At 35.6% G+C, this 24,473-nt stretch overlaps 7 protein-coding genes across 14 annotated transcripts; 4 read left to right on the plus strand and 3 right to left on the minus strand.

Annotated features, from left to right (window-relative positions):
- Window positions 1-38: 38 nt before the first annotated feature.
- Window positions 39-2,461, minus strand: CYCB1;1 (CYCLIN B1;1). Its single transcript, NM_119913.3, has 8 exons — window positions 2,322-2,461; window positions 1,875-2,053; window positions 1,592-1,777; window positions 1,376-1,501; window positions 1,039-1,287; window positions 797-955; window positions 536-717; window positions 39-447 (listed from the first exon to the last, which is right to left on the minus strand). The coding sequence occupies exons 1-8, from the start codon at window positions 2,359-2,361 to the stop codon at window positions 282-284; spliced, it is 1,287 nt and encodes a 428-aa protein (NP_195465.1). The 5' UTR covers window positions 2,362-2,461; the 3' UTR covers window positions 39-281.
- A 1,079-nt stretch (window positions 2,462-3,540) lies between these two features.
- Window positions 3,541-4,068, plus strand: AT4G37500 (Aldehyde oxidase/xanthine dehydrogenase, molybdopterin binding protein; the record flags this gene model as incomplete). Its single annotated transcript, NM_119914.1, has 2 exons — window positions 3,541-3,780; window positions 3,934-4,068. The coding sequence occupies 2 exons, from the start codon at window positions 3,541-3,543 to the stop codon at window positions 4,066-4,068; spliced, it is 375 nt and encodes a 124-aa protein (NP_195466.1).
- Window positions 4,069-4,256: 188 nt separating this feature from the next.
- AT4G37510 (Ribonuclease III family protein) lies at window positions 4,257-7,223 on the minus strand. The gene is made up of 5 exons (NM_119915.4): window positions 6,205-7,223; window positions 5,294-5,498; window positions 4,999-5,199; window positions 4,827-4,913; window positions 4,257-4,729 (listed from the first exon to the last, which is right to left on the minus strand). Exons 1-5 carry the CDS (start codon window positions 7,005-7,007, stop codon window positions 4,412-4,414), a joined length of 1,614 nt encoding a protein of 537 aa, NP_195467.1. The 5' UTR covers window positions 7,008-7,223; the 3' UTR covers window positions 4,257-4,411.
- Window positions 7,224-9,652: 2,429 nt separating this feature from the next.
- On the plus strand, window positions 9,653-11,402 carry AT4G37520 (Peroxidase superfamily protein). 2 transcript variants are annotated; one of them, NM_119916.4, is made up of 4 exons: window positions 9,653-10,072; window positions 10,155-10,355; window positions 10,429-10,594; window positions 10,807-11,402. In NM_119916.4, the coding sequence occupies exons 1-4, from the start codon at window positions 9,857-9,859 to the stop codon at window positions 11,211-11,213; spliced, it is 990 nt and encodes a 329-aa protein (NP_195468.1). In that variant the 5' UTR covers window positions 9,653-9,856; the 3' UTR covers window positions 11,214-11,402. The 2 variants fall into 2 exon arrangements, with proteins under 2 accessions (NP_195468.1, NP_001190944.1); NM_001204015.2 differs by having other exon boundaries at window positions 9,773-10,072; window positions 10,155-10,346; window positions 10,807-11,388.
- A 1,446-nt stretch (window positions 11,403-12,848) lies between these two features.
- Window positions 12,849-14,554, plus strand: AT4G37530 (Peroxidase superfamily protein). 2 transcript variants are annotated; one of them, NM_001085039.1, is made up of 5 exons: window positions 12,937-13,154; window positions 13,241-13,441; window positions 13,531-13,696; window positions 13,829-14,086; window positions 14,154-14,441. In NM_001085039.1, exons 1-5 carry the CDS (start codon window positions 12,939-12,941, stop codon window positions 14,159-14,161), a joined length of 849 nt encoding a protein of 282 aa, NP_001078508.1. In that variant the 5' UTR covers window positions 12,937-12,938; the 3' UTR covers window positions 14,162-14,441. The 2 variants fall into 2 exon arrangements, with proteins under 2 accessions (NP_195469.1, NP_001078508.1); NM_119917.3 differs by having other exon boundaries at window positions 12,849-13,154; window positions 13,829-14,554.
- A 2,991-nt stretch (window positions 14,555-17,545) lies between these two features.
- LBD39 (LOB domain-containing protein 39) lies at window positions 17,546-19,078 on the minus strand. The gene is made up of 2 exons (NM_119918.3): window positions 18,479-19,078; window positions 17,546-18,340 (listed from the first exon to the last, which is right to left on the minus strand). The coding sequence occupies exons 1-2, from the start codon at window positions 18,660-18,662 to the stop codon at window positions 17,802-17,804; spliced, it is 723 nt and encodes a 240-aa protein (NP_195470.1). The 5' UTR covers window positions 18,663-19,078; the 3' UTR covers window positions 17,546-17,801.
- Window positions 19,079-21,262: 2,184 nt separating this feature from the next.
- Window positions 21,263-23,983, plus strand: AT4G37550 (Acetamidase/Formamidase family protein; the record flags this gene model as incomplete). 6 transcript variants are annotated; one of them, NM_119919.5, is made up of 7 exons in its annotated part: window positions 21,263-22,055; window positions 22,150-22,387; window positions 22,508-22,698; window positions 22,794-23,029; window positions 23,138-23,381; window positions 23,495-23,602; window positions 23,760-23,983. In NM_119919.5, exons 1-7 carry the CDS (start codon window positions 21,837-21,839, stop codon window positions 23,880-23,882), a joined length of 1,359 nt encoding a protein of 452 aa, NP_568028.1. In that variant the 5' UTR covers window positions 21,263-21,836. The 6 variants fall into 6 exon arrangements, with proteins under 6 accessions (NP_568028.1, NP_001031801.1, NP_001328863.1 ...); NM_001204016.1 differs by having other exon boundaries at window positions 21,723-22,055; window positions 22,508-22,638; NM_001036724.4 differs by having other exon boundaries at window positions 23,138-23,602.
- Between the last annotated feature and the right edge of the window lie 490 nt (window positions 23,984-24,473).

The raw sequence follows: 24,473 nt of genomic DNA on the forward strand, positions 1-24,473 counted from the left end.
AAAAGAAGAGAAATTCTGTGTTGGGGAATGAATCATGTGTACTAAAGAAGTTAAACCACAGAATATTATATCTAAGGAAATTAAACTTCTCGGAAGAAACTGACTTCTTACAAGATATGCAGTGTTTGGGAATGAATCATGCTAAAGGACTAGGTTTCAAAGCGACTCATTAGACTTGTTCAAAATACCATTATCTAATGAAACTAGACTTGATTTTCAGAAGGAAAATGAAACTAGGCTTGGTTCTTCAGCTTCTTCGTCTTCTTAAAGGGTCCTAACTCCTAAGCAGATTCAGTTCCGGTCAACAAAGCTTTGGCCGGAGGGATCAAAGCCACAGCGAAGCGTTCGTCCTTGGAGTATTTCTTTCGTAAAGCTCCCTTAGTACTGCTCTCACTCCCTTCTTCTTGTTGCTTCCATTGCTGATACGCCAACAGCTTTGCACAGTCCCTTTTTCATCATTACAACAAGAATGAATATCCAACCACAAATGCAAAACGCATATGATGCAAATGAAAAAAGAAAGGAACTTTCTTACATGAGCTGAGTCTCAGAATAGCCAGTGTGATGCTTGAGAGTGCTGGTCCATATGGGAACTTGGCGGAGAGAAGATCTTGCTGCGTAGATTGCAGAAGCAGCTACCATTGATGGACTGAACATTATCATCGTATCGTAATGCATTACGCCTAACTCAGCCAAATAGTGCACCATATTCTCCATCTGCAAACCAAAACACAACTGAATGTTCAATATGATGAAATGTATAACCATGGAAGAAACTAAAAAAACGCTCTCTTACCTTTTCGTCTGCAATGGAAGCTTTGATGAAACGAGCTAGGAAGACATAATGAGTCGGAACTGTCAAGTACCACTCAAGTGTAGACAGTATTGTCTTCTCCATCACCAGAATCTGTTTGTGACTGTATGCATGGTCTGCAATATCAACTAGATCCTCCACCTGCAAAAGAATTATCTTTTCATTTAGCCGAAGACAAAAAAGAATCAAAACCAGAAGATTCAAAAGTTCTCTGTTTTTATCACCTGTGGTGGCCAAATTTCTTCATACTTGGCCGACATGAGAAGAGCACTGAGACCAACAAGCTGCAGTTCTTTTCGAGGCACTGGCTTAACCGACAAGAACCGATCCAGAATGTTAACAGTGAGGTAAAATGTTTCCGGGTTTAGCTCGAATCGGACATGCACATCAATCAACCACTCCACCAGGATCAGTCTCATCTTTTCATTAATATCAGGCTGAGATGCCATGTAATCTCGTGGCCTCCATTCACTCTGCCAATCCAAATGATAATTTAAGTAAACAAGTTAATACTACAACAAAGCTGCAAGGAAAGATTCATGAATAGTATAGTATACAAACCTCAACAGACTTGTAAAAACTGTAAATATCTTCCACATATTCCACAGCTGCGAGGTCATTCTCAACATCAGCAGAATCGATATCAACAATCTTTTCTTTCTGTTTCTTCTCTAAACCACAAGCAGCCTGAAAAGCAAAAGAAGTTTATTCAGAACAGACCAAAACATTTTCTTACTTCACACTAAAGAATCATCATTTCACAAGGTAAAAAATTACCTTGCTTCTAGCAGTAAGAACAGATGTGTAAGTGGTCGCTTTCTTCTTAGTAGCCTTCTTCTCTCGAGCAGCAACTAAACCAAGTTCTTCATCACTGTCTGAACTTATCTCAATCACGTCTACTACCTTTGGTTTCCCAGCCACTTTCTTCGGCTTTGGTACTGCGTTTCTCTTGACTACAGGTTTCTGCAGATCAAAGACATATACACATATGACATGAGTTTAACAAATCTAACGAAGAAACCTAATTTGTTCACCAAAATACAGGGGAAAAGGAACAAACTTTGAGATTATCCTCCACAAGAAGCGTGGGATTTTGAGATCGTGTACGAGGACGATGATTGATCTTTTCCGGTTCGTTGTTCTTTGGGTAATTTCCTCGAACAACATTACCTATATCACCAAGAACTTGACGGTTTCTTCCTTTCGCTACGTTTTTGCCATCTACCACAACAACATCATCTTCAACACAACAAAACAAAACCAAAGTTAACAACTTTAGATTCAATTTGCAACAATCATCAGCCATATCAAATCAAGAAAATTCCAGTCAAAGCCACGGACTTTATACTTGATTCGCAACATATTCGTTTCGTTGTTCATAGATATAACAAGAACAGAAAGAAACGAACAAAACCCAGATACCAAAATCGAAGATCACAAACTAAACCAAATCAAATTTTGTCCGTAAAAACCTTAAAAAAAGAAAAAGCAAAGATCTTTCTCTTACCCGTGGATTGTTGAGGAACAATCGAACGAGAAGTCATCATCTTAGTGTTCTCTTCTCTTTCTCTCAGACTAAAATCTCAGGTTTGTAGTAGAAAAAGTCTAAGTAGTGGGGGCGTCTTCTATATAGGAGGCTTCTTGAGGACGATGAGCCGTTTTATAAGAAATAAAAACAAAATTAAAGAAAATAAATGAACCCCAACGGTCTGATTGTTTTTGAAAAATTAGAGGTCGTGGGCTTGTTACGGGCCTTACGGCTGTAGAGACACGAAATCGGGCTTTTTCACTATTGGGATTTTGAAGTCACAACGGCCCACTTATTCTTTTTATTGACTGTGAAGGATATAGGAAAAAAAAAAAAAAAAAAGATTTGTGTGAATTAGATTGCTAGTTAAATCCGGTTAGTTAGATGTTGATCTCTGTTTGGTTTACATGGTTTTGAAATGAAAATTGATTTTGGTTCGGTTTGCATTAGAATTAGTACGGTTTAGAGAAAAAAAAACAAAAAAAAAAGTCACTCGAGACTGTTTTGGAAACAAAGCGAGTAGATGTAAAATAAGCATGATTTTGTGGGTTTACCCCTACAGAAATCGACGACACGCGCTCAACGCGAGGTTGGTGCGAGTGGGCGTGGTCTGTAGCGCGTGGCACGAGGTTGGTGCGAGTGGGCGTTTTCTGGTGCGCTCTGATTGGCTAAAAAAATGAAAATAGTAGTGATGCTCCTCCTCTATTATTTTGTTTTTCGTCATTCCTCGGTTATGAAAGTTGTGTGGTTTTAAGATGGAATTGAGTTTATTCTGAGGTTTTTAGTTATTTTGAAATCATTGATTAATGTCACCAAAAAAAATAGAAACTAGATTTTGAGATACTAAAATTTTCATTTTCATTTTGTTCTGCAACCATTGAAAACTAGATTCAGCTGAGCCCCTGAAGAAATCAAAGTGAGTTGAATATTTTTCTATAAATGTGAAAATTGGTAAAAGTTTGTCCTCATTTTGTTAGTTTAATGTTTTCTTGACTTTAGGAGATGAACTTTCAACTGCAAAGATCCCATCACACATTAATCTCACTCTCTTCCGCACATTGCATGGTGTGGTGTAGCTATGGTTCCCACACAATTGTCATATTCATTTACCACAAAGTTCATGAATCATGTTAGAAGTGAATCCTTTTTCTTTCAAATTTAGTCATCTCTCGAGGAACTTTAAAGGTAAAAGAATAAGATGAAGCTTCCTTGGAAATCTCAGCATTGCACTACCTTTGCTTGCAAATCTAGAATCTGGATTTTAAGATACTTACTCCAACACATATTATTATTACAGGCCGGTGCTCTTGTTCATGTTTGCACCAATGGGACTGTTTTGGTGACACATGGAGGTGTTGAAATGGGTCAAGGATTTGCATACAAAGGTTGTGTCATTCCCCTTAGTTCAGTTTTTGTGTCAGAAACAAGCACATACAAGGTACATCTAACTCGGTTACATGCACTCAGTGGACTTTTTGGCCAAGACAAAACTGATATTGTTCTCTCTTATCATTTTTGTGGTCTCTTAATAGGTTCCAAATGCCTCACACACTGTTATTGCTCCCTTGTCGTTTTGATTGCCTCTTAATAGGTTCCTAACGCGTCACCTACTGCTGCTTCTGCGAGCTCTGATATGTATGGTGCTGCAGTTTTAGACGCTGTTGAGCAGATTATAGCTAAATTGGAGCCTGTTGCATCTAAACACAATTTCAACTCCATTCGCTGAGGGTAGCTTTAGAAGAGCTCAAGTGGGGAGATGCAGCTCATACATGGATTTAACCAGGAGCTTTACTCACTTGCAGACCTGGAAACTACAAAATACCTTAAGAAGAAACTTTACTCACAACATTCAGTTTCTCTTCTCAAGGTATGCAACCATAAGAAGAAGCTCTTTGAATTGGTGGCAACAAATTTGAAACTGATGAACCTAAGATTATACTGATGAAGCTCATTTTGCTAGTTTAAAGTTTTCAACTTTTCACCAAAGGTAATTAAGCATTTAACTACATAAATCAAACCCAGTAGTATACTAAAAGACATTAGACAAATGAGAGAGACAGCTTCGATTTTCAGACAGCTTTAGGTTGGATTTGTTCGAAGTCGAAAACCTCAAACATGAGCCGCCGAACATCGGGTTTCCCGTAGATGGTGTAGGCGAGGCCGTGAATGGCTTGTTGGACAGCGGTTGTCGCCGGATTCCTAAGTCTCCGGTTATGTTCATACCGATCATGAACCTCCTCTGAGTATATTATAAAGTTGTGAAGACGTTTTTCTCTAAGATACCGGCCGCAGAATTTGTTCATTAATAGACGTCTATGCTTCTCTTGCAACCACTTCCCTGGTGCGTCCAAGTGCTTCATTAACAAACGTTCAGCCATTGCTATGTCCTGCATGATCCCGAGACGAAAAATCGGGTTAAAAAAAAAGAAAGAAAGAAAAGAACCGTTCTTTTGATCTTTTAAGATGAGAGATCGTTATCCTCACCTGTATCTTCTGTCCTACATATTCCAGCCGCTCAAAACAAAACCGCGGGTGTTCAAACTTATGCTTTGAAGGATGCAAGAAGCAGAGCTGTGTGATTTAAGGTAAGTGAAAAAAGTTTAGAGAAGGAAAGTAACATATCACATGACAAAGCCAGAAGTAATAGCTTTTGTACCTGTAAACCGAGTCCAAGTTCGATGTTTCTTGCTTCAGTTATCTCCTTGATTCTATCATTCATCGTTAAAGGGTATCCGAGGGTCTGCATAACTTTTGGTTTGCTGTCAAAATCCCATATGTTCCCTCTGAAACGATGCATTCCCGGTGGAACACAAGCTCTGAATAGCCTAGGGTGTGCGAATAAAGCATCTTCAGGAGGCTGAAGCAACAGGAGAAAAAATAAAGAAATCACTCTTGTTAGATAGACCAAAGAAGTAGACTGTGATTTTGTTATATCATGCAGTTTTATTTACCTTGTAAGTAGCAATATCTTGCCAACCTAGCTTTTTCCCTTCAAATTCAACAGAAACATAATCTACATCCTCGAGCTGTCTCCTGCTTCGAGGCTGACACTCATCAGCATCTGGATCCATCCCAAACACCTCAAAAAGTACACGATACACTTCCGGCATCCCAAAACATAGATAGATGGCACCAAACAAAGCCCAGAACACAGATCTAGCCAGAACAAAAGAAATTAACATGGATAAGTACATGTCACTTATGAGACATTGGGATGCACAGACTCGTCAAGTTTTCAGTCATTTAATTCAACCAAATGGAAAGCCCAACCTAGATAATTAGCACCAGCTATCACAAAGCCCCTTTCAATCAAATAACTAAACAAATGATGACACACTACAAACATATAAGACAGATCTTATCTAAGATGAGAAACCTTTGAACAGCTAAAAGCTTTCATAGTGAGACTTGGGCTTATCTAAACACAGAATATAGTTCTTGACAGGATCTACTAGTTCCATATACAGCAAAACCAGATATTAACACATATCATTGTTTATTTCCATGAAGCTAAAGTCTCAGCTCAAAGCAACCAAAGTATGGACTAACACTCAAGTGAAATAATCATCATCATTAAAGAAGAGAGAAACTTAATCCAAATGATGACAGACTACAAGCAGATAAGACTGATCATAATCCAAGATGAGAAATCTTTGATCAGCTAAAAGTTCTTGGCGTCATAACAACTCATGGTGGGATTTGGGCTTATCTAAACACAATGTTAGATACATAGCAAGTTCTTGAGAGAATGGAACAACATCTAGTAGTTCCATTAAAGCTAAAAAAACTCAGTTCAAAGCAAACAAACTATGGACTAATACTCAACTGAAATAATCATCATTGTCAAAGAAGAGAAACTTACTTAACCGGTGGCTCACGCTCTTTCCTAATCAACTTATCCATATCATCATAAGGAAAGATGAGATTTTGCAAGCTCGCTGCTTTAATCCATTTCGGGAGATACCTCTTCCCAATCAAAGCAAACACTCTCTCCCTCATAGGTCCCGGAGATTCCCTCGGATACCTCTGCAAGAAAAACTCCGTAAGAGCAAGCTCAAGCACATACTGACCCAGAAACCAAAGCCTCGAGTGCCCATTCTTCACATGCCTCGCACGTGCTCTATCACAAGACGGATGCTGGAAAGCAAGATAGAGCAACGTATCAAAGTGTTTCGCCGGATTATCATCTCCTAAACTCTCTGAAGGTTCCAGAGAATACCCTAAAGCTTGTTTAACTTCAAGAAGATACTCATCGATCCATGTTTTATCAGCGTTGTTAAGCTTTGACGATGGAAGACAAGAGCTAAGTAAAGGAAACGACTTCAGAGACAATTGTGGACTATTGAGGAATCTCTCAGCTAATTTCTTATCGTCTAATGGTGGCCTTAAGATGAATCGTTTAGGAGGAACCTTTTTCTTCGGTCCTGTCGCTGTTTTACGCTGTGCTAGCTCTTTGAGGAGACGTTGAGGGCTGTCTCGTGGAAGACCTTGAGTCTCCGCCGTCACGGAAGCGCAAATTCGGAGATTTTGGAATCTGGATTTTGTGAGAATCGATTGGGTTTTAGATGGGAACTGAGAAATTGAAGATGAAAATGAGATTTCTGGTGCTGAAGATGAACAAATGCGAAGGAGAGAAGAAGATGGAGATGAAGAACAAAGCTCCATTGCTTCTTTAGACTGTTACTATCAAACAAAAATTAAGAATCAAATCATCCAATTCGACTCGAGAACACGCAAAAGACACGATTTTTGCAGCAGTAGAAGAAAATGGTAACGAAGAAGATTGCAGAGTTCCATGGATAAGGTCATGGCGGGGAGATTTTTCTAATGGATCATGGTTTCAGTGTAAATCATTCAGGCCCGTAAAAGCCTATTATAAAGCCCAATAATATAGCAAGACCCGTAAGACATTGTAGTATGAAATGATCATCATTAATATAGCTTAGACTTAGATTATTTCACATTCAAAATTCAAAGATGCTCAAATCTATATGTGGATCTCTGTTACGTTGGATACTTTTCTATAGCATGCATTCAAAATCTATATTATTTTGCTTGTATAAATTGTATTGTATTGCAGCATGAATTATCATATGTAATACGTAATCATGACAATAGACTATAGATATAATCATATAATCTATGATACTTTATATATAAATATGTCACACTTTGCAGGAAAAAGATTCCTTTTGTGTTGGTCTTTTTTCTTTAAATCACGTGGCACATGTTAATCCGATTTGCATTATTTAGAAAAATTATAGAAAACGTACAAGTCATCCTATATTGGTCTTTCTTACAACTATTTGTTTTATTTAAGTACAAACATTATATTGTTTACTGTTTCATGGTCAAGAGTCTCTACGCGTGTTATCTAAGTAATCTAATGAATTGGTAAAATTAAATCTAAATTAGATTATAGTATTTTGTAAACGATTTGAAAGAATGAGAATCCAATTATAGAATTCAAAACACTATTATATTATATATTAAACATATTGGAAAGGGTTGACAAAAGAAAAACATACCGGAAATGAGATCCTCTCTTTCTAAGTAATTATTGGCGTTATAACTTTCATCATAAATCATAAGCACGGCTTATAGGTATACATGTCACTGAAACTTGTATCAAAACATGTAACTAACAAATATCATTAGTTATTGTATATATATAAACAAAAATGCTATGACAGGAAGCAATCTAAAGACTATACTCATTAACGAATTAGGTTCTACAATTACACTCGATCACATAAATTTCTGTTTTATATTTATTACAAACCCATGTATGTGTAGAGTCTATAGTTTAATAGTGTTTAATTAAAATTTATCACAAACCCATGTATGTGTAGAGTTTAATAGAGAAGGAAAATTTTAGTGAATCGCTAAGGTAATGACAAGATACAATGATACATGCATTCTAAGTAACTCCATGCGAAACGATCCTAATATTGACTTACAAACATATAGCATTTTGGCTGTAGTATATTTAATAATGTTGTAGGACACAACATGTAGATTAATTGATTAAAGACAACGTGCATGTCTCTTTTTTTTCTCTATGATGCGGGCCTTTTAGCAGAGGAATGCTACAGACATGTAAAGTTTTGATAAAATTGAATAATTAGCTAATTATGGCCTGACTTGTTTAACCTCTATATCCAGAATGAACATTATATTGAAAACTGATCTTTCCACAACTATATATGTAATATAGTTTTTTTTGTTTTGTTGCATTCTGATCTCGTCATTCTGATGTAATATAGATCCTTGCCATCATAAAAAAAAATGGTAATCGATTTTTAGTTAAGTATGAAGTTGTCCTCTTAGTTTAAAATTACAGTCAGCGCAAATGAATTATCTTCCCAGAAATCAATTAATTTTCTTGCATTTTAAAAAGCCAGACATAAAGTTTTGACTGATTAAGACATACATGTATATATATGGTTAAATGATTTATCATTTTTCTCGATCGATTGGATAAAGGACATGGTTTTCTTAGAAAAGAATATAAGATAAATGACAAATAACAGAAAGAAGCGTGATTGCCTTTACTTGCATGCAGATGCAGTAGTCTCCCATTTTGAATGACTGCTCTAAACTCTTAAAGTATAACTATTCTCGTCAACTAAAGTTTTTGTTTCTTTTTTAAACGTCAACTAAAGTCTATATCAATAACAATAATTTATCGCCTAACCAGTAACCATAGATAAAGAAAACTTTAAATCTAGAAACCATTAGCTTCTGAAACAAAGTAAAACAGCCCTTAATAAAGCCATGACCATGTCAACTGTTTCGGACCATGTGTAGTGTACGTAGTAAACATTTAAATTGATAATGAAATAGCAAGACGCAAATGGACGTTTGTAAAAATTGTATGGTTGGTAAAAAAGACATGAGGCTATATATGAATTTCTGTCATTAAATCAGCTTTAGGTATTACTTGTTAGGATTAAGGTTATCGTAGTTGATTAGACTAATTAACTAATATATGAACCAAAAAAGTATAATAGTCAGGAGTAGTAGTTGAGATTTCAAAAAGATTCAAGGTGGCCATAACACAAATATTATTCGCAATGACAAGTGAAGCATCGTTTTCACTTTTCAACTTATCCCTCTCAATCCCCACCACCACCACTCTCTATTCCCTCATATAGATAGATCATCCTAGTGATCATATACACACACAAACATTGATAGAGAACAAAACGAAATTGGAAAAATTCATTTTAAATTTTAAAAATACAAAAATAATGGAATTGGAAAAAGTCTTTTTTTTGTAAATACTAATCAAATATTTTAAAATTAACAAAAAATTCAATAGTAAAAAAAAGCCATCAAAAAATGATGTCAACAATTAGATAAGTATTTAGTCTTTTTCTCTTTTAAAAAATGATATGCAAGCTGGCCGGCGCTACTTGTGCGCACACATAAAAGCATATATATAAGATCCCTCACTCGATTCATGTAATTATACACATATAGAGAGATTGAGTGAAAATATTTTTTTTTAAATGGTTGTGGTGAACAAAACGAATCTCTTATTGCTTCTTCTCTCTCTATGTCTCACCCTCGACCTCTCCTCCGCACAACTCCGCCGTAACTTCTACGCCGGAAGTTGTCCTAACGTCGAACAAATCGTTAGAAACGCCGTACAGAAAAAAGTCCAACAAACTTTCACCACCATTCCCGCCACTCTACGCCTCTATTTCCATGATTGTTTCGTCAATGTAAAACATATTTTTTATTGATATTATTTTCTTGCGTAAAATTATCCATTATTTGGTCTAAATAATTGATTAATATTCATAGGGGTGTGATGCATCAGTGATGATAGCGTCAACAAATAATAATAAGGCGGAGAAGGATCATGAGGAAAATTTATCGTTGGCCGGAGATGGATTCGACACCGTCATTAAAGCTAAAGAAGCTCTCGATGCCGTCCCAAATTGTCGTAACAAAGTTTCATGCGCTGATATTCTCACGATGGCCACTCGTGACGTCGTTAATCTTGTTAGTAACTCAAGCTTATTTATTCTATTAAATTAAAACATTAGTATAAGTTATTACATTAAATTCAATATAGGCGGGTGGACCACAATACGACGTGGAATTGGGAAGGCTAGATGGACTATCATCAACAGCGGCTAGCGTCGGAGGGAAGTTGCCGCATCCGACCGACGATGTCAATAAACTCACTTCACTCTTCGCCAAAAACGGCCTTAGCCTTAACGACATGATCGCTCTCTCCGGTAAGATTTGAACTACTTCTCGATCATAAATAGTATCATTCGAACCAAACTAATAGCTATGTGATTTAATATTCCGGTTTAGCTAACTGGATATCGGACCCGAATTTGATTAGTATTTAAGTTGGTTTATATATACCCGAATTTGATTAGTATTTAAGTTGGTTTATATTTCCGGTCCTAATTTAGATTTCGTTTGATCTTAAACATCTCAGGGGCACACACATTAGGATTCGCGCATTGCACAAAAGTGTTCAATCGGATATACACTTTCAACAAGACAACTAAAGTGGATCCCACGGTTAACAAAGATTACGTGACAGAGCTAAAAGCGTCGTGTCCTCGAAACATAGATCCAAGAGTGGCTATTAACATGGACCCAACAACACCAAGACAATTCGACAACGTTTACTACAAAAACTTGCAACAAGGGAAAGGATTGTTCACGTCGGATCAAGTCTTATTCACGGATCGTCGGTCAAAGCCAACCGTTGACTTATGGGCTAATAATGGACAGTTGTTTAATCAAGCTTTTATTAACTCGATGATCAAGCTTGGTCGTGTTGGTGTTAAAACTGGTAGTAATGGTAATATCCGTCGTGATTGTGGAGCTTTTAATTGATTTAAATATATCTGTATTAGATTTTGTTTATTGTATTTGGGTATAGGATGGGTCATGGGTCTCATAAAGCTGGTTCAGCTAAATTGAAAATTGTAATAAATCTCTGTCTTGGGTTTCAGTTTGCAAAACCTAAACTGTAATTATAGAGTGGAGGAAATAAGAAGTATCGTATAATATTTATCAAGGGATAAATACAGGCCATCCATTATGGGCCGCGTAAGAGCCAATGCCAAATTTTAAGAATTTTCTTAAACAAATTATTATGAAAAAGGACCAAGAATGCTGGATGCTCCTACATACATATAAAGTTTTGATAAAATTAAAATAATTAACGTCTATATCCAGAATAAAGTCAATGAGCATTATATATCCAAAACTGATCTTTCCACAACTATACAATATGGATGTGTTTTTTTTTTCTTTTGGTTGCATTCTGATATGTTCCTTCCTCTTGTCTGCAGCGATTACTTGTTATTTTGGGTTATTCGTGGAAATACAATTCAACCATTTGTTTTGAACGTGTAAGATAAGTAATATATGGTTAAATTATTTACCATTTTTCTCAATCGATTAGACAAAGGACCTGGTGTTATTAGAATATAATATAAATGACAAACAACAGAAAGAAGCGTGATTGCCCTTACTTAGATTTTTTTGGACAAACCCATACTTAGATTAGATGCAAGAGTAGCCCTTTTTGAATGACTGTAATCTTGTCAACTAAAGTTTTTGTTTCTTTTTAAAACGTCAACTAAAGTCCATATCAATAGCTAATCGCCTAATCATAGATAAAAACTTTAAAATCTATATTAAACCATTAGCTTCTGAAATAAAGTAAAACAGCCCTAAATAAAACCATGACCATGTCAACTAATTCGGACGACCATGTGTCCATGTGTAGCTTTTCTTTTCTAGAACTACGAGATCCAAAATTAAGCAGTGTTTCATAACGAAATAACTACCGAATGTAATGAATTTGATGGATAGATGATCATGTTATTTTCTTAAGATAAAGGTGTCCAGAAGAAATTAATAAATATCTTAATTGTTCAAAAAGTGTTACATTTTTGCCATCAAAATAGAAAAATGATGATGAAATAGCGCTAGACGCAAATCGGAATTTTGTAAAAAAATGGTATGGTAAGTAACAAGAATATGAGAGAGAGAGACTATATGAAGTCCTTCTATCATCTTTAGTTGTTACTTGTTAAGATTGAGGTTACCGTAGTTGATTAGACTAATTAATATTAGTTGATCCAAAAAAGTATGATATTCAGGAGTAGTGTAGAGATTTCGGAAAGATTCAAGGTGACCATTACACAATACTTAAATACTATTCGCAATGACAAGTGAAGCATCGTTATCAACTTCTCCCTCTCAATCCCCACCACCACTCTCTATTACCTCATATAGATAGATCATCCTAGTGATCATACACACAACATTGATAGCGAACACCAATAGTATGCTATATTCACAACAAAACAAAAATGGACTAATTCATTTGTTTTTTTGAAGTAAAGGAATTGAACAATAATTATTTTATTTTTTTTGGGAAATACTATTCAAGTATTTGAAATTAGAAAAGTATTTAGTCTTTTTCTCTTTAAAATATGAATGCAAGCTGGCCGCTGGCCGGCACACACAGCACAAAGCATGTATATAAGATCTCTCACTCCATTTATGTAATTATACATATAAAGAGAAATTGTTTTTTTTTTTTAAATGGTTGTGATGAACAAAACGAATCTCTTGTTGCTTATTCTCTCTCTTTTTCTCGCCATCAACCTCTCCTCCGCTCAACTCCGCGGCGACTTCTACGCCGGAACTTGTCCGAACGTCGAGCAAATCGTCAGAAACGCCGTACAGAAAAAAATCCAACAAACTTTCACCACCATTCCCGCCACTCTACGCCTCTATTTCCATGATTGTTTCGTCAATGTAAAACAATCTTTTCTTTGATAAAAAATGATTTCTAGCGAACTATATTTTATAATTTTCGGTAATTTATTTTATTATTATCATAGGGATGTGATGCATCAGTGATGATAGCGTCGACAAATACTAATAAGGCGGAGAAGGATCATGAGGATAATTTATCGTTGGCCGGAGATGGATTCGACACCGTCATTAAAGCTAAAGAAGCTGTTGACGCCGTCCCAAATTGTCGTAACAAAGTTTCTTGCGCTGATATTCTCACGATGGCCACTCGTGACGTCGTTAATCTTGTTAGTAACTCCCTCCATATTTATATATTATAATGTTTTATTTTAATATAAAAACATTAGTGTAAGTTATTACATTAAATTCAAAATAGGCGGGTGGACCACAATACGCCGTAGAATTGGGAAGGCGAGATGGACTTTCGTCGTCGGCTTCTAGCGTCACAGGGAAGCTACCCAAACCGACCTTTGATCTCAACCAACTCAATGCACTTTTCGCAGAAAACGGTCTTAGCCCTAATGACATGATCGCTCTCTCCGGTAAGATGATTTGAACTAGTTCTTGATCAAGAATAGTATCATTCGGACCAAACAAATTAGCTGTATGCCATGTTGTTAGCGGTTTATATTTCCGGTCCAAATTTAGATTTCGTTTGCTCTTAAACATCTCAGGGGCACACACATTAGGATTCGCGCATTGCACAAAAGTTTTCAATCGGCTATACAATTTCAACAAGACAAATAACGTGGATCCCACGATTAACAAAGATTACGTGACAGAGCTAAAAGCGTCGTGTCCTCAAAACATAGATCCAAGAGTGGCTATTAACATGGATCCCAATACACCAAGACAATTCGACAACGTTTACTACAAAAACTTGCAACAAGGGAAAGGATTGTTCACGTCTGATCAAGTCTTATTCACCGATAGTCGGTCAAAGCCAACCGTTGACTTATGGGCTAATAATGGACAGTTGTTTAATCAAGCTTTTATTAGCTCGATGATCAAGCTTGGTCGTGTTGGTGTTAAAACTGGTAGTAATGGTAATATTCGTCGTGATTGCGGAGCTTTCAATTAATTTAAATATATCTGTTTAAGATATTGTTTATTTGCACTCATTTGTATTGGGATTTGGGAATGGGATGGGTCTCATGAAGCTGGTTCAGCTAAAATGTAATAATTCTGGTTTTGGGTTTTAGTTTGCTATATATCGCAAAACTAAATTGTAGATATGGAGTGGCAAAAAGGAAATAATATACATGATTAGTCCCAATGGGCAATGACAATACTTTGTATAGTAAGTTGGATCATGAGTCATGACTTTATATTTGTGTAAAATGTCAATCATCTATTATTTCATAAGAATGTAAGTAGACATAATTAATCTTTGTGCTGAGAAATATAACAAAATTACATTTTACTTACAAAATTATCAAACGTATTGTCAAAAAGAACTAACACAAAATATAGTTTCTAATTCATATAATATCAACTTCCGAGTTTCAACGTTTTTGTATCTTTCTTGGGATATAACATATAAGGCCCAAACCGAGGCCCATACCATAATAAAGTAAGGAAAGCAATGGCTTTCTTTTGGGCATGTTGTATTTTCCTTATAACAATCTTTTGTAGCTGCTAGGCCCTTTGGCAACAGGCCCTTTTTGGAAACAATATTAGTTTTCGCTTTTGAAAAATGAGAATTTGTTATGTGTAACCGTAGTTTATCCAGAGATTATAGTGGCATACTGATGCCTATTTGGCTGCGTGAATCCAAAACTAGGCTATAATGATTCACAGAGACAGAGCCACAGTGGCATAAGCATTTTAAACTTAAATCCAAAATACATCAATAAATCGTCAATCAAGTTATGGTGTTACCATTTTACTAGTAGTGGCTTAACTTAAAAAATTTTAAGGGGCACACAAGCCCTAGAGATTAATTGATCCAACCAAGTTCGACTTCACCGACTACTTTTGACAACAATTAGAACAGCTAAAAGACACTCTTTTCGAATTTGGAAAATCTAATATTTTTGCTTAAAACTATTTTAATGAATTATCATCACTAATGATTAGTGACTACTTCTTTTAGTTGCTAAACTATATTAATACGTTAGAATTATCATAAAGTTTGAAAAAGTAAAAAATATAGCAAAAAATGAGCAAAACATAAACAAAATATTATCAACAAAAATAATTATATATTCAAATTTTTAACAATGAACAAAAAAACATTATGATTATTGATTATCAATTACATTAAAAATTACACGAACACACACGGTGGGAGGGATTCACTGTTCAAAAAATTTTCACTGCATCTACAAGAAATCAACGGTCAATAACTCGACAATTAACCTGATGTTTGCGACACCGAAAAAGTTCGTCTTTATGGATATTTTCAGGACTTCGACAACGCATACTATCGTAATTTGGAAGAGTGAAAAGGAGTTTTGGACTCCGATCAAGTTCTATACACCGCCCCGCGCTCACCACCATTAGTTGAAGAACTGGCCAGTAATGGTTAGGTTTTCGAAAGAGTTTTCGCACGCTCAATGATTAAGTTGGACAGAATCGGCGTGAAAACGGGCCGCAACAGCAATATCTGCCATCTTTGTGACGCCTTTAATTAGTTGTAACTTGTGCTGGGCGTTGAAAGCCCATTCTATAATACTATAATGTTATTAAGACATGCAGTAATGAAAATCTTCATTTAAAAAAAAAGAACCTAAACTCTTCACTTCTCGTGGCCCATGGGTTCGTTTTCGTTGAAAGATTTTGAATCACGTATGACGTGAATGGAGTGGTCGAGAGGTCCCGGTTTTTTTTTTTATTAGATCGTGTAAGTTTTTTTTTTTTGTTTATGTTGCAATTTTGAGGGTAGTGTTTTATTGCTTAGTCTAATATCACAAACGAAGTCGTTTTAATAGTTTAGAAAGTATATAAACAAATCGATATCATCTGAAACAGTCCCAATAGAAAATTAACTTTCTTTGTAGAATAATCAAGATGTTTACGAACTTACTAATTGCAAACATTCGCGATTAACTTACATCGTTAGGATTTGCATCAAATGAAGTAAAGTTACCCCAAGATTAATATCATTATCATTATTATTTAAAATACTTAAATTTCCACGATGCAAATATATCGATAACGTTATTAAAAAAAGTAACCGCATGATATATTCTCTTTCGTATGATACTAAGGCTCCGAAAATGGTGATTGCGTTTTGCGTTACGGGAGAAGTGCGGTGCGGTTCAAATAATAACGAAAATACATAGATACATATGTATATGTACAAATTTTAATACTGTTACATCACTATTGCGGTACGGTTTTAAATGCGGTTTTGGTTAGCATTCACAGCCTAATTACTAAAGGCTTGAGAAAAAGATGGTCATCTTTTAAAATCCATTAATTGGCCACATTTTAATATTTCAATATATTATTTTAATAAAATAAATAAATTTATTATATATTGAGAAATACTTTAGAATAACACTGTATCTTTGGAGACATCCGATAAACTTTAGAATAACATTAAAATAAGTTATATGGATAATTACAGCATATAATCAACTAACTTTTAAAATTAGCATTAATAAATTTACAAAATAAATATTTTCTTATCCTATTTAATTAAAAAAATAAAAATAAAAAATTAATTAAATATTAAATCTCAATTATAATACGACTCATGAAATATTAATTCATTTGTGTTATTTTAAAAAACTTTATAGCTTATGTGATAAAAGATAACAAAAATTATTTTTGTGTCATTTGCGCAAATTGCCAAAAAAAATAGGTTTGACTGATGCAGAGAAATGGCTATTTGCATTATCCAAAAGCCGTCTTATCCATGAAGACCAAAATTTCGGTGTATTATTCATGTAAAAATTACTGTATTGATATAAAATATTGGCAAATATCGTACTAATGTCACCTGGAAATTTGGAATCCCTCGGAAGCTAATTTATCGATTTGCTTCTTCACAAATCAAGTGTCAACTCTTTATAGGATTTTATTCGTATTTAGGATCTTTATATTTCATGTGATCTGCTCAGTGGGAAAAAATAAAAACAAGTACAAAACACACGGTTGGAACTGTAGAGCGGGGATGTTACAGGAGCTATAGGCATTTTCCTTCATTCTCAATTTCTAGATTTTTCTTACTGCATTAGGATGGTGGTAGTAGCTAACTTATGGAAATTATGTGATATTTTCAGTTATTGTCGCGTTACTATCGTTTTACTCTATTAGTATGAATCAGATAAGGCCTAATTAGTTTTCTACACACAGAGTCCATTAGTGGCTGAATGTTGATCCAATTTTCACGAATATCATATATGATCAGTTCTTAATATTGTAGAAGATACACTATGTGTGATATGTCCTCTTTAAATGAGTTTCCCTGATAATTTATAATATTTGAATAGTTAAGCTTGGAAAAAAAAACATACACACCATATGTTAGCAATGAAACAATTCTCAACAGATTATTTATTCTCATCGGCAAAATATATATCCCCAAAATTTTATCATATTTCTCGATAGAGAAAAATCATTAACTAAATATCCATTCCCACTCAAAACCCTAAAAAAGAGAGCCTCAAAATCTTTGAGTGTTTTGCGTCGTCGGTTTTAAACAAAAAGGTTCAATAACTTTTTCTCTCCTTTGTTTCTTTTTTGTTTATTATCTCCTCTCATCCCATTTTCCCAACACGACGTCGTTACAGATTCCTCCGATGGACTTCCCGGACGATCACCCTTAACCACCTTACAAAACGACGACGGAGGAAGAAAAGGAACCGGTACAGCCGGAGCGGTTAGGGTTAAACCGTGGTTCACTTGGAGATCAAGATCCGAATCGGACTTCAATCGTTTTCGGTTAACCAGAGAGTCTTTCATCTCCGTCGTGGATCTGGAGGTGGAGAAGCGACAATGGTGGGTTTGGTTTCTTGAAACGTCTTGATGCCAAATCTCTGAAGACTCATCACAGGAGATCATCAACGACGGAGATTCAAGAAGATCTGATATCGGTCGTAAAGTTCCGCCGCGAAGAACAGTCTCAACCGCCGCTTGGCATACGTGCCAGTTCCTGGTCCACAACATACCAACCGCTCCGTTAACCGGATTCACCGTTCTCCCACACGCTTCAAACAACAACGACTGAAACAAAGCTGAACAAACCAAAACATAAAAATCAATTTAAAATCAAAAACATTAAAAGTTGTATAGATCCGTAGAGTTTGTAACCTAATGGTTATGTTATATATTCGAATAGAAATAGATAGTATAGTGATAAAAAGAAGTTGTACCAGGACGTTGGAGTTCAGGTACGGAGGAGATGAAAGACATGAGACCAGCACGACCAAAGAATTTAGCGACGAAGACGGTGGCGTGGCCTTGTGACTCGGCGGATTCGATCCATTGAAGGCAAGGACGAAGGATGCATGTTTCACTGCAACCTTTTCGAAGAACTCTACATCCATTGCAACTCATTTCTTTTCCGAAATTTGAAAAAGAAATATATCCAATATTTTGGGAAACTCTACTTGTTAAAACAAAAACTGAAAAGTGTCGATTTAATTCGGGTTTGAGAGCATGCAAATAGGTTTTGATTGAAGAAGGGAAAGAGAAAACAAGTTTCAAGAAGATGAGAGAAGATAGTATGAGATTTATAGAGGGGAGTGAATAATAAAGAGAGTGTGCCAACTTGTGTTTCTTTTTTATTCCTTTGTCCTTTCTTTTCCATTATTTCTAATTAAAAAACCATGTGTATTAATTATTTGAAATTTATTATGGGGAAGACAGAAACTCAAAGGAGATTGAGATAACATTTTGAAAAGTTAAAATACTTATGTGAATAAAGAATGGGTCATATTGACACAAATAAACTAGTTTTTCGATCATTAATTCAAACTTGAGTTGATTTATAAGTTGCTGGTTTCAATTTTATTGGTGTGTAGAAAATGTAAAAAGAGAGAAAGTGAGGACGAAAGGACAGGACAGAGTTAGGGAGGGATTCCAAAGGTATTGGCGTTGGGGGAAGAGAGAGAAAGAGAGCGTTTCCGTTTCTCCGCGAACACTTGTCGCTGACTCAGACTCCTCTTATATTAGTATTACTTTCTTCTTTTAAGTTAAAGTATTAAAGATGTGTACTCTTCTCTTTTTTATAAGAGTACGTACTATATAATGAAAACAAAGCTGAATTTGGGATTTGATAAGTTATAGACAAATCTTACGTCAGGAGACGATGGGGTGCACGTGGATTAGAGGAAATTATTGGTTCAGAGTTGTTTGTATTTTTATGGGATGTTTAGGATTTTAGTATAGAAAAATGAAAACTAGGTTATTGGTAGTTATTGTGTGTTACTTGATGATGCTAATCTTCGGGTGGTGAATGAATCACATTTTTTTAGGGTTTAATCATTTGGAGGGAATTATTGATACAAAAAGATACTGAAATCAATAAGCAAATCATAAGAGGACAATGTGTTAAAAGAAAGTAAAAAAAAGAGAGGACCAAATGTTGTGCGTATCTTGCTACGTATTCTTCTTCTAGTATTCTCTAGCTAGTAGCTAGACACACAATAAGACCACCCTAATACAAATTTGAAATCACTGTTTTATGTCTCAACTTTAAACGTTTGTTATTAAATGTTAACGATGTTCGTAAAGAGGGGCATACATGAGCAATATCCACGATTGCCTAACTGTGTAAAACTTGCGTCAATGTACTTCACATTCCTCCAATCACTTTGGAAATGTAAAATGATTATCAATAAATAACTAGAGAGGAACGTGGTGTTCATGAGTCATGTCCTCGTCGTCTTCCACAAACGCATGTGTCTCCATAGGTATAAATCAGAATTGATATAGTACAAAAAAGACTCTTAACTTATTATATATTGAGTGTTTGACTCTACGTACCTACGACACAACATAAGTATTTGCAATCTCTTGGAACTACAAAAGCCGTTATTGACTTATTGGCCCTTCGCCATATTCAAAGGTTCTTCTCTATGCGTGCGCCTTTCCCTTTCTCGTACGTATATATAGGAGTATAGTTTTTAAAACATTTTTTTTCTGTCGTCGTCTATTTTTTAAAACATTTATTTATCTGCGGCGTAGAGAAAATGTAAAAGGGAAAGTGATTTGCAAATTTCTCAGTGGCGAATTTACAAAACTTCTGACCTAATAAGAGAAATTTCTAGCTCACATCATCTTCCACACTTTGTCGGAATAGGTCTCAAACTACTAAAAGTATTACAATTATTCATTTATAAATACGATATTTCTACCTGCAAAGCAAATGATAATTTAATGGACTAGTGAGTATTGACACTGGTTCAGTATTTGGTTGATATTTTGGTTTAATGTAGAAAATACGAAAGAAGAAGAAGAAAACAGAATAGTGATGTAATGGACTGATCATTTAACTTAGATAACGATTTCATAAAATAATAGCAATTCCAAAATTTGAGAAAATTATCAATCAACTACTACATGTATTTCTTTTTTCTAATGGTCAGGATTCAGGAAGAAAATCTGGAAGTGTATCTTCGCTTTCTGCTTTACGATTGATTAAATATATAACATTTCGAAGAGTTTTCTACTAACTGTTGGCAACAGTCTGTTGCTGTCGGTTCCGACGTTGCAAACTTATCCAAAACAGCATTTAGTTCTGTGTACCGTACAGTTGAACTCGCTGGATTGTAACATGCAAAGTTACAATCATTTTTTTTTTTAATTCGCCTGATATATGACCTGATTAGATTTTAGTTTTTCATAGAAATTTAAACACTAATCTCATCATTTTCAAACTAATTAATAACACTAGCTTACGAGACTCCGGAATCCAAACTTTTCTTTCTTTCATATTTTCTTACTCCCACAACAATATCACCACCATTTCTCCTCGTACTGTTTTGTATTTTATCTCATTTAACTTTATCATCTTTAACCCTTTATCAACCATGCCAAATTGCAAAATATTTTTTTGTTTTGTTTTTGTTGTTATCCCATTTCAGTTGTCAATTAGAAGCAATGATACAACACCTTTCATTCAATAAATAAACAAAATTTGATGGTAGCCACCAAAATAAAACTTGATGACGCCAAGCGTGTAAGCCACAACCACGAAAAAAACCCAACAAATAAACATAAATGAAATTAAGTCAAATGAAGATTCGATTAGATTTTTTGGACAAAATCTGTCGGATGCTTATTCATAGCATCTCCTCTGTTACAGCAAGAATGAGGAAGTACGGATCAAAGAGTGTTTGAATGGTTGACCTGAAGAAGGAGAAGCAATTGAGCTTAAGACTCTCTGATTCTTTTCATAACATAAGTCAAGAAAATGTCATTTTCAACTTTTTGGTCATGCATGCATTGCCACACACAGAGGGAGACACATGTCTTTTGATACTATCCACTTGGTTCAGAAAAAAACAAAAAGTCACACTTTTTGAAAAAGTGAAAACGTCTCAAGATATGGTGAAATCTGCAATCTTTTTTTACTGTCTTTTTGTTATGATAGATAAGGAATCTGCAAGAACCAATGATCACTCTTTTCACTGTATCAAGGACAAAAGAAAGAGAGAAAACAAAAGAGTTATACAGAGAGAAAACGTGAATAGAGAGATCACTGTACTTATTGGGTTTTGATCTTTGATGGCTCCACTGAGTCCAAGAGTAGTGGTGAAGGTGGATTTGAAGAAGAAGCCATGGCAGCAGGACCAGCCATTGCACAATAGATGGCATCCGGAGATACCACCAGTAGCAGAGGTCAAGGCTGGTGAGTTTTTCCGGGTAGAAATGATTGATGCAATGGGAGGTGTTATCAAAGACAATGACTCTGCAAGCGATATCAAGAACCTAGTCCTAACTACTGTAAGTGGGTTTTGTGAGAAACATGTGAAAAATCAATAATGAAACAATGAGTTTACTTTTAAAGAAAAACAACTTTTGGTGATATATTGTACAGACTCATCACCTAAGTGGGCCGATTAGGGTTGTAGATGAGGAAGGTGTTGCAGCTAAAGCAGGTGATCTTCTTGCTGTTGAGATATGCAACTTGGGTCCTCTTCCAGGAGATGAATGGGGATTCACTGGTTCGTTTGATAGAGAGAATGGTGGCGGTTTCTTGACTGACCATTTCCCTTGTGCGACCAAAGCTATTTGGTACTTTGAAGGGATCTATGCCTACTCTCCTCAGATTCCTGGTAAGAAGAAAACAATTCAATGTCTTCTATCAAGAAACTTAGTAGCATAACCATGTAGCTTTCCTTGTTATGATTCGTTCTGTTGAATATTCAAATGCTAATATTACCCCATCATGGCAGGAGTACGATTTCCGGGTTTGACACACCCAGGAGTCATTGGCACTGCACCATCGAATGAACTCTTGAGAATATGGAATGATAGGGAAAGACAATTAGAAGAAAGTGGTGTTGAGTCCCTAACACTATGTGAGGTAGTGCATCAGCGGCCATTAGCATGCCTACCAACAACTAAAGGATGTCTCCTCGGGAATGTACGCTATTTTCTGATGCTATAACAAAGTTTTTGAACTGTATAAATAGTGCTTACCTCTGAATTCCCAGGGATTCTTACATAATCCTCTTGTAGATTGAAGAAGGAACACCAGAATGGGAAAGGATTGCAAACGAGGCTGCGAGGACAATACCAGGAAGAGAAAACGGAGGAAACTGTGACATTAAAAACCTAAGCAGAGGCTCTAAAATATATCTTCCAGTATTTGTTGAAGGGGCTAATCTAAGCACAGGAGACATGCATTTCTCACAAGGTGATGGTGAGATCTCGTTCTGCGGAGCCATCGAGATGAGTGGATTTCTAGAACTCAAGTATATAACAAATAAGTTCTCTCGACTATGCATTCTCAGATGTTCTTGTATTTGTGCAGCGTATTATAAACAATTCTGACCAGATACCATGTTGTAACTCCTTAATAGGTGTGAAATCATAAGAAATGGGATGCAAGAGTACCTTACGCCAATGGGACCTACCCCTCTCCATGTAAACCCAATCTTTGAGATAGGACCAGTGGAACCGAGGTTCTCAGAGTGGCTTGTCTTCGAAGGTATCAGTGTCGATGAGAGCGGAAAACAGCATTACCTAGATGCAACAGTTGCTTACAAACGGGCAGTTCTCAACGCCATAGACTATCTTTTCAAATTTGGTTACTCAAAAGAACAGGTACTTGTCTTTGCAGCTTGATGTTTCTTCCAGAATCTAGTTGATCACACACCAAACATCCATAAATTAAAACTACAAAGACAGAAGTGATCAAGAGAATATGGTGTGAACAGGTGTACCTCTTACTCTCATGTTGTCCATGTGAAGGAAGACTATCTGGGATAGTTGATTCTCCGAATGCCGTTGCTACACTAGCAATACCTACAGCCATCTTTGATCAGGTATCAATTTTGCCCCTCTGTTCTTTGCATAAGTCAAAAAGCTTCTGTATAAACCTCTTGAGTTTACTCTGTTCTTCACCCTCGTCTCTCAATAATTTGTTAGCAACTGAAAAGATAGGAATGCAAATATGTTAATTGCGTTTGTATGTTAATGCAGGATATTAGGCCAAAGAATCGGAAGGTTCCAGTAGGACCTCGGGTTGTGAGGAAACCAGATGTACTGAAGAGCACATATGATGGAAAGCTTCCAATTACAAAGAATCCAAGTTCTTCCTCTTAGCTTCTACAAAAAAATTAAAATTAAAATTTAGAAGCTAATACCAAGATTGTATAATCAAGCATATGTTCCAATAATAAAGCAATAACTTGGTGTTTTCTTTAGTTGGCGTCTTGGAGATTCCACATAAAGCAACTCACGAAACGAGAAAGCACACAAAGGGTTAAATTTGCACCATTCACCGAGTAAATCCAAGATCTTCGACATAATATAGACAAGCAACTCTCTAGATAGTATAATCAGAAATGTTTAAAGAGAGAAATGGTTTTTTTTTGTTGGTTGCAAATTCCAAAATCAAGAAACTATAGAAATTGGAAGGTAAATGATATGCGTCCTTAATCTATATGCACTATCTACAGATTCTGTCTCAAAAATAGCTTACTTTGAATTGCAAAACTGCGCAATTACTAAGTCGAATGTAATATTCCTCTCTCCGGACATTAGAAAGACCTTATTCAGAACATAAGTTAAGAAAATGTCATTTTCAACTTCTTGTCATCTATGCATTACCACACACAGACACAAAGAGACATACGTGTCTTATGGCATTATAAGATGAATGACAGTCATTTGTCTAGATATAGAAAAGTCTAC

This window comes from Arabidopsis thaliana, chromosome 4, assembly GCF_000001735.4.
Source record: "Arabidopsis thaliana chromosome 4, partial sequence".
NCBI classification, from domain to species: domain Eukaryota; kingdom Viridiplantae; phylum Streptophyta; class Magnoliopsida; order Brassicales; family Brassicaceae; genus Arabidopsis; species Arabidopsis thaliana.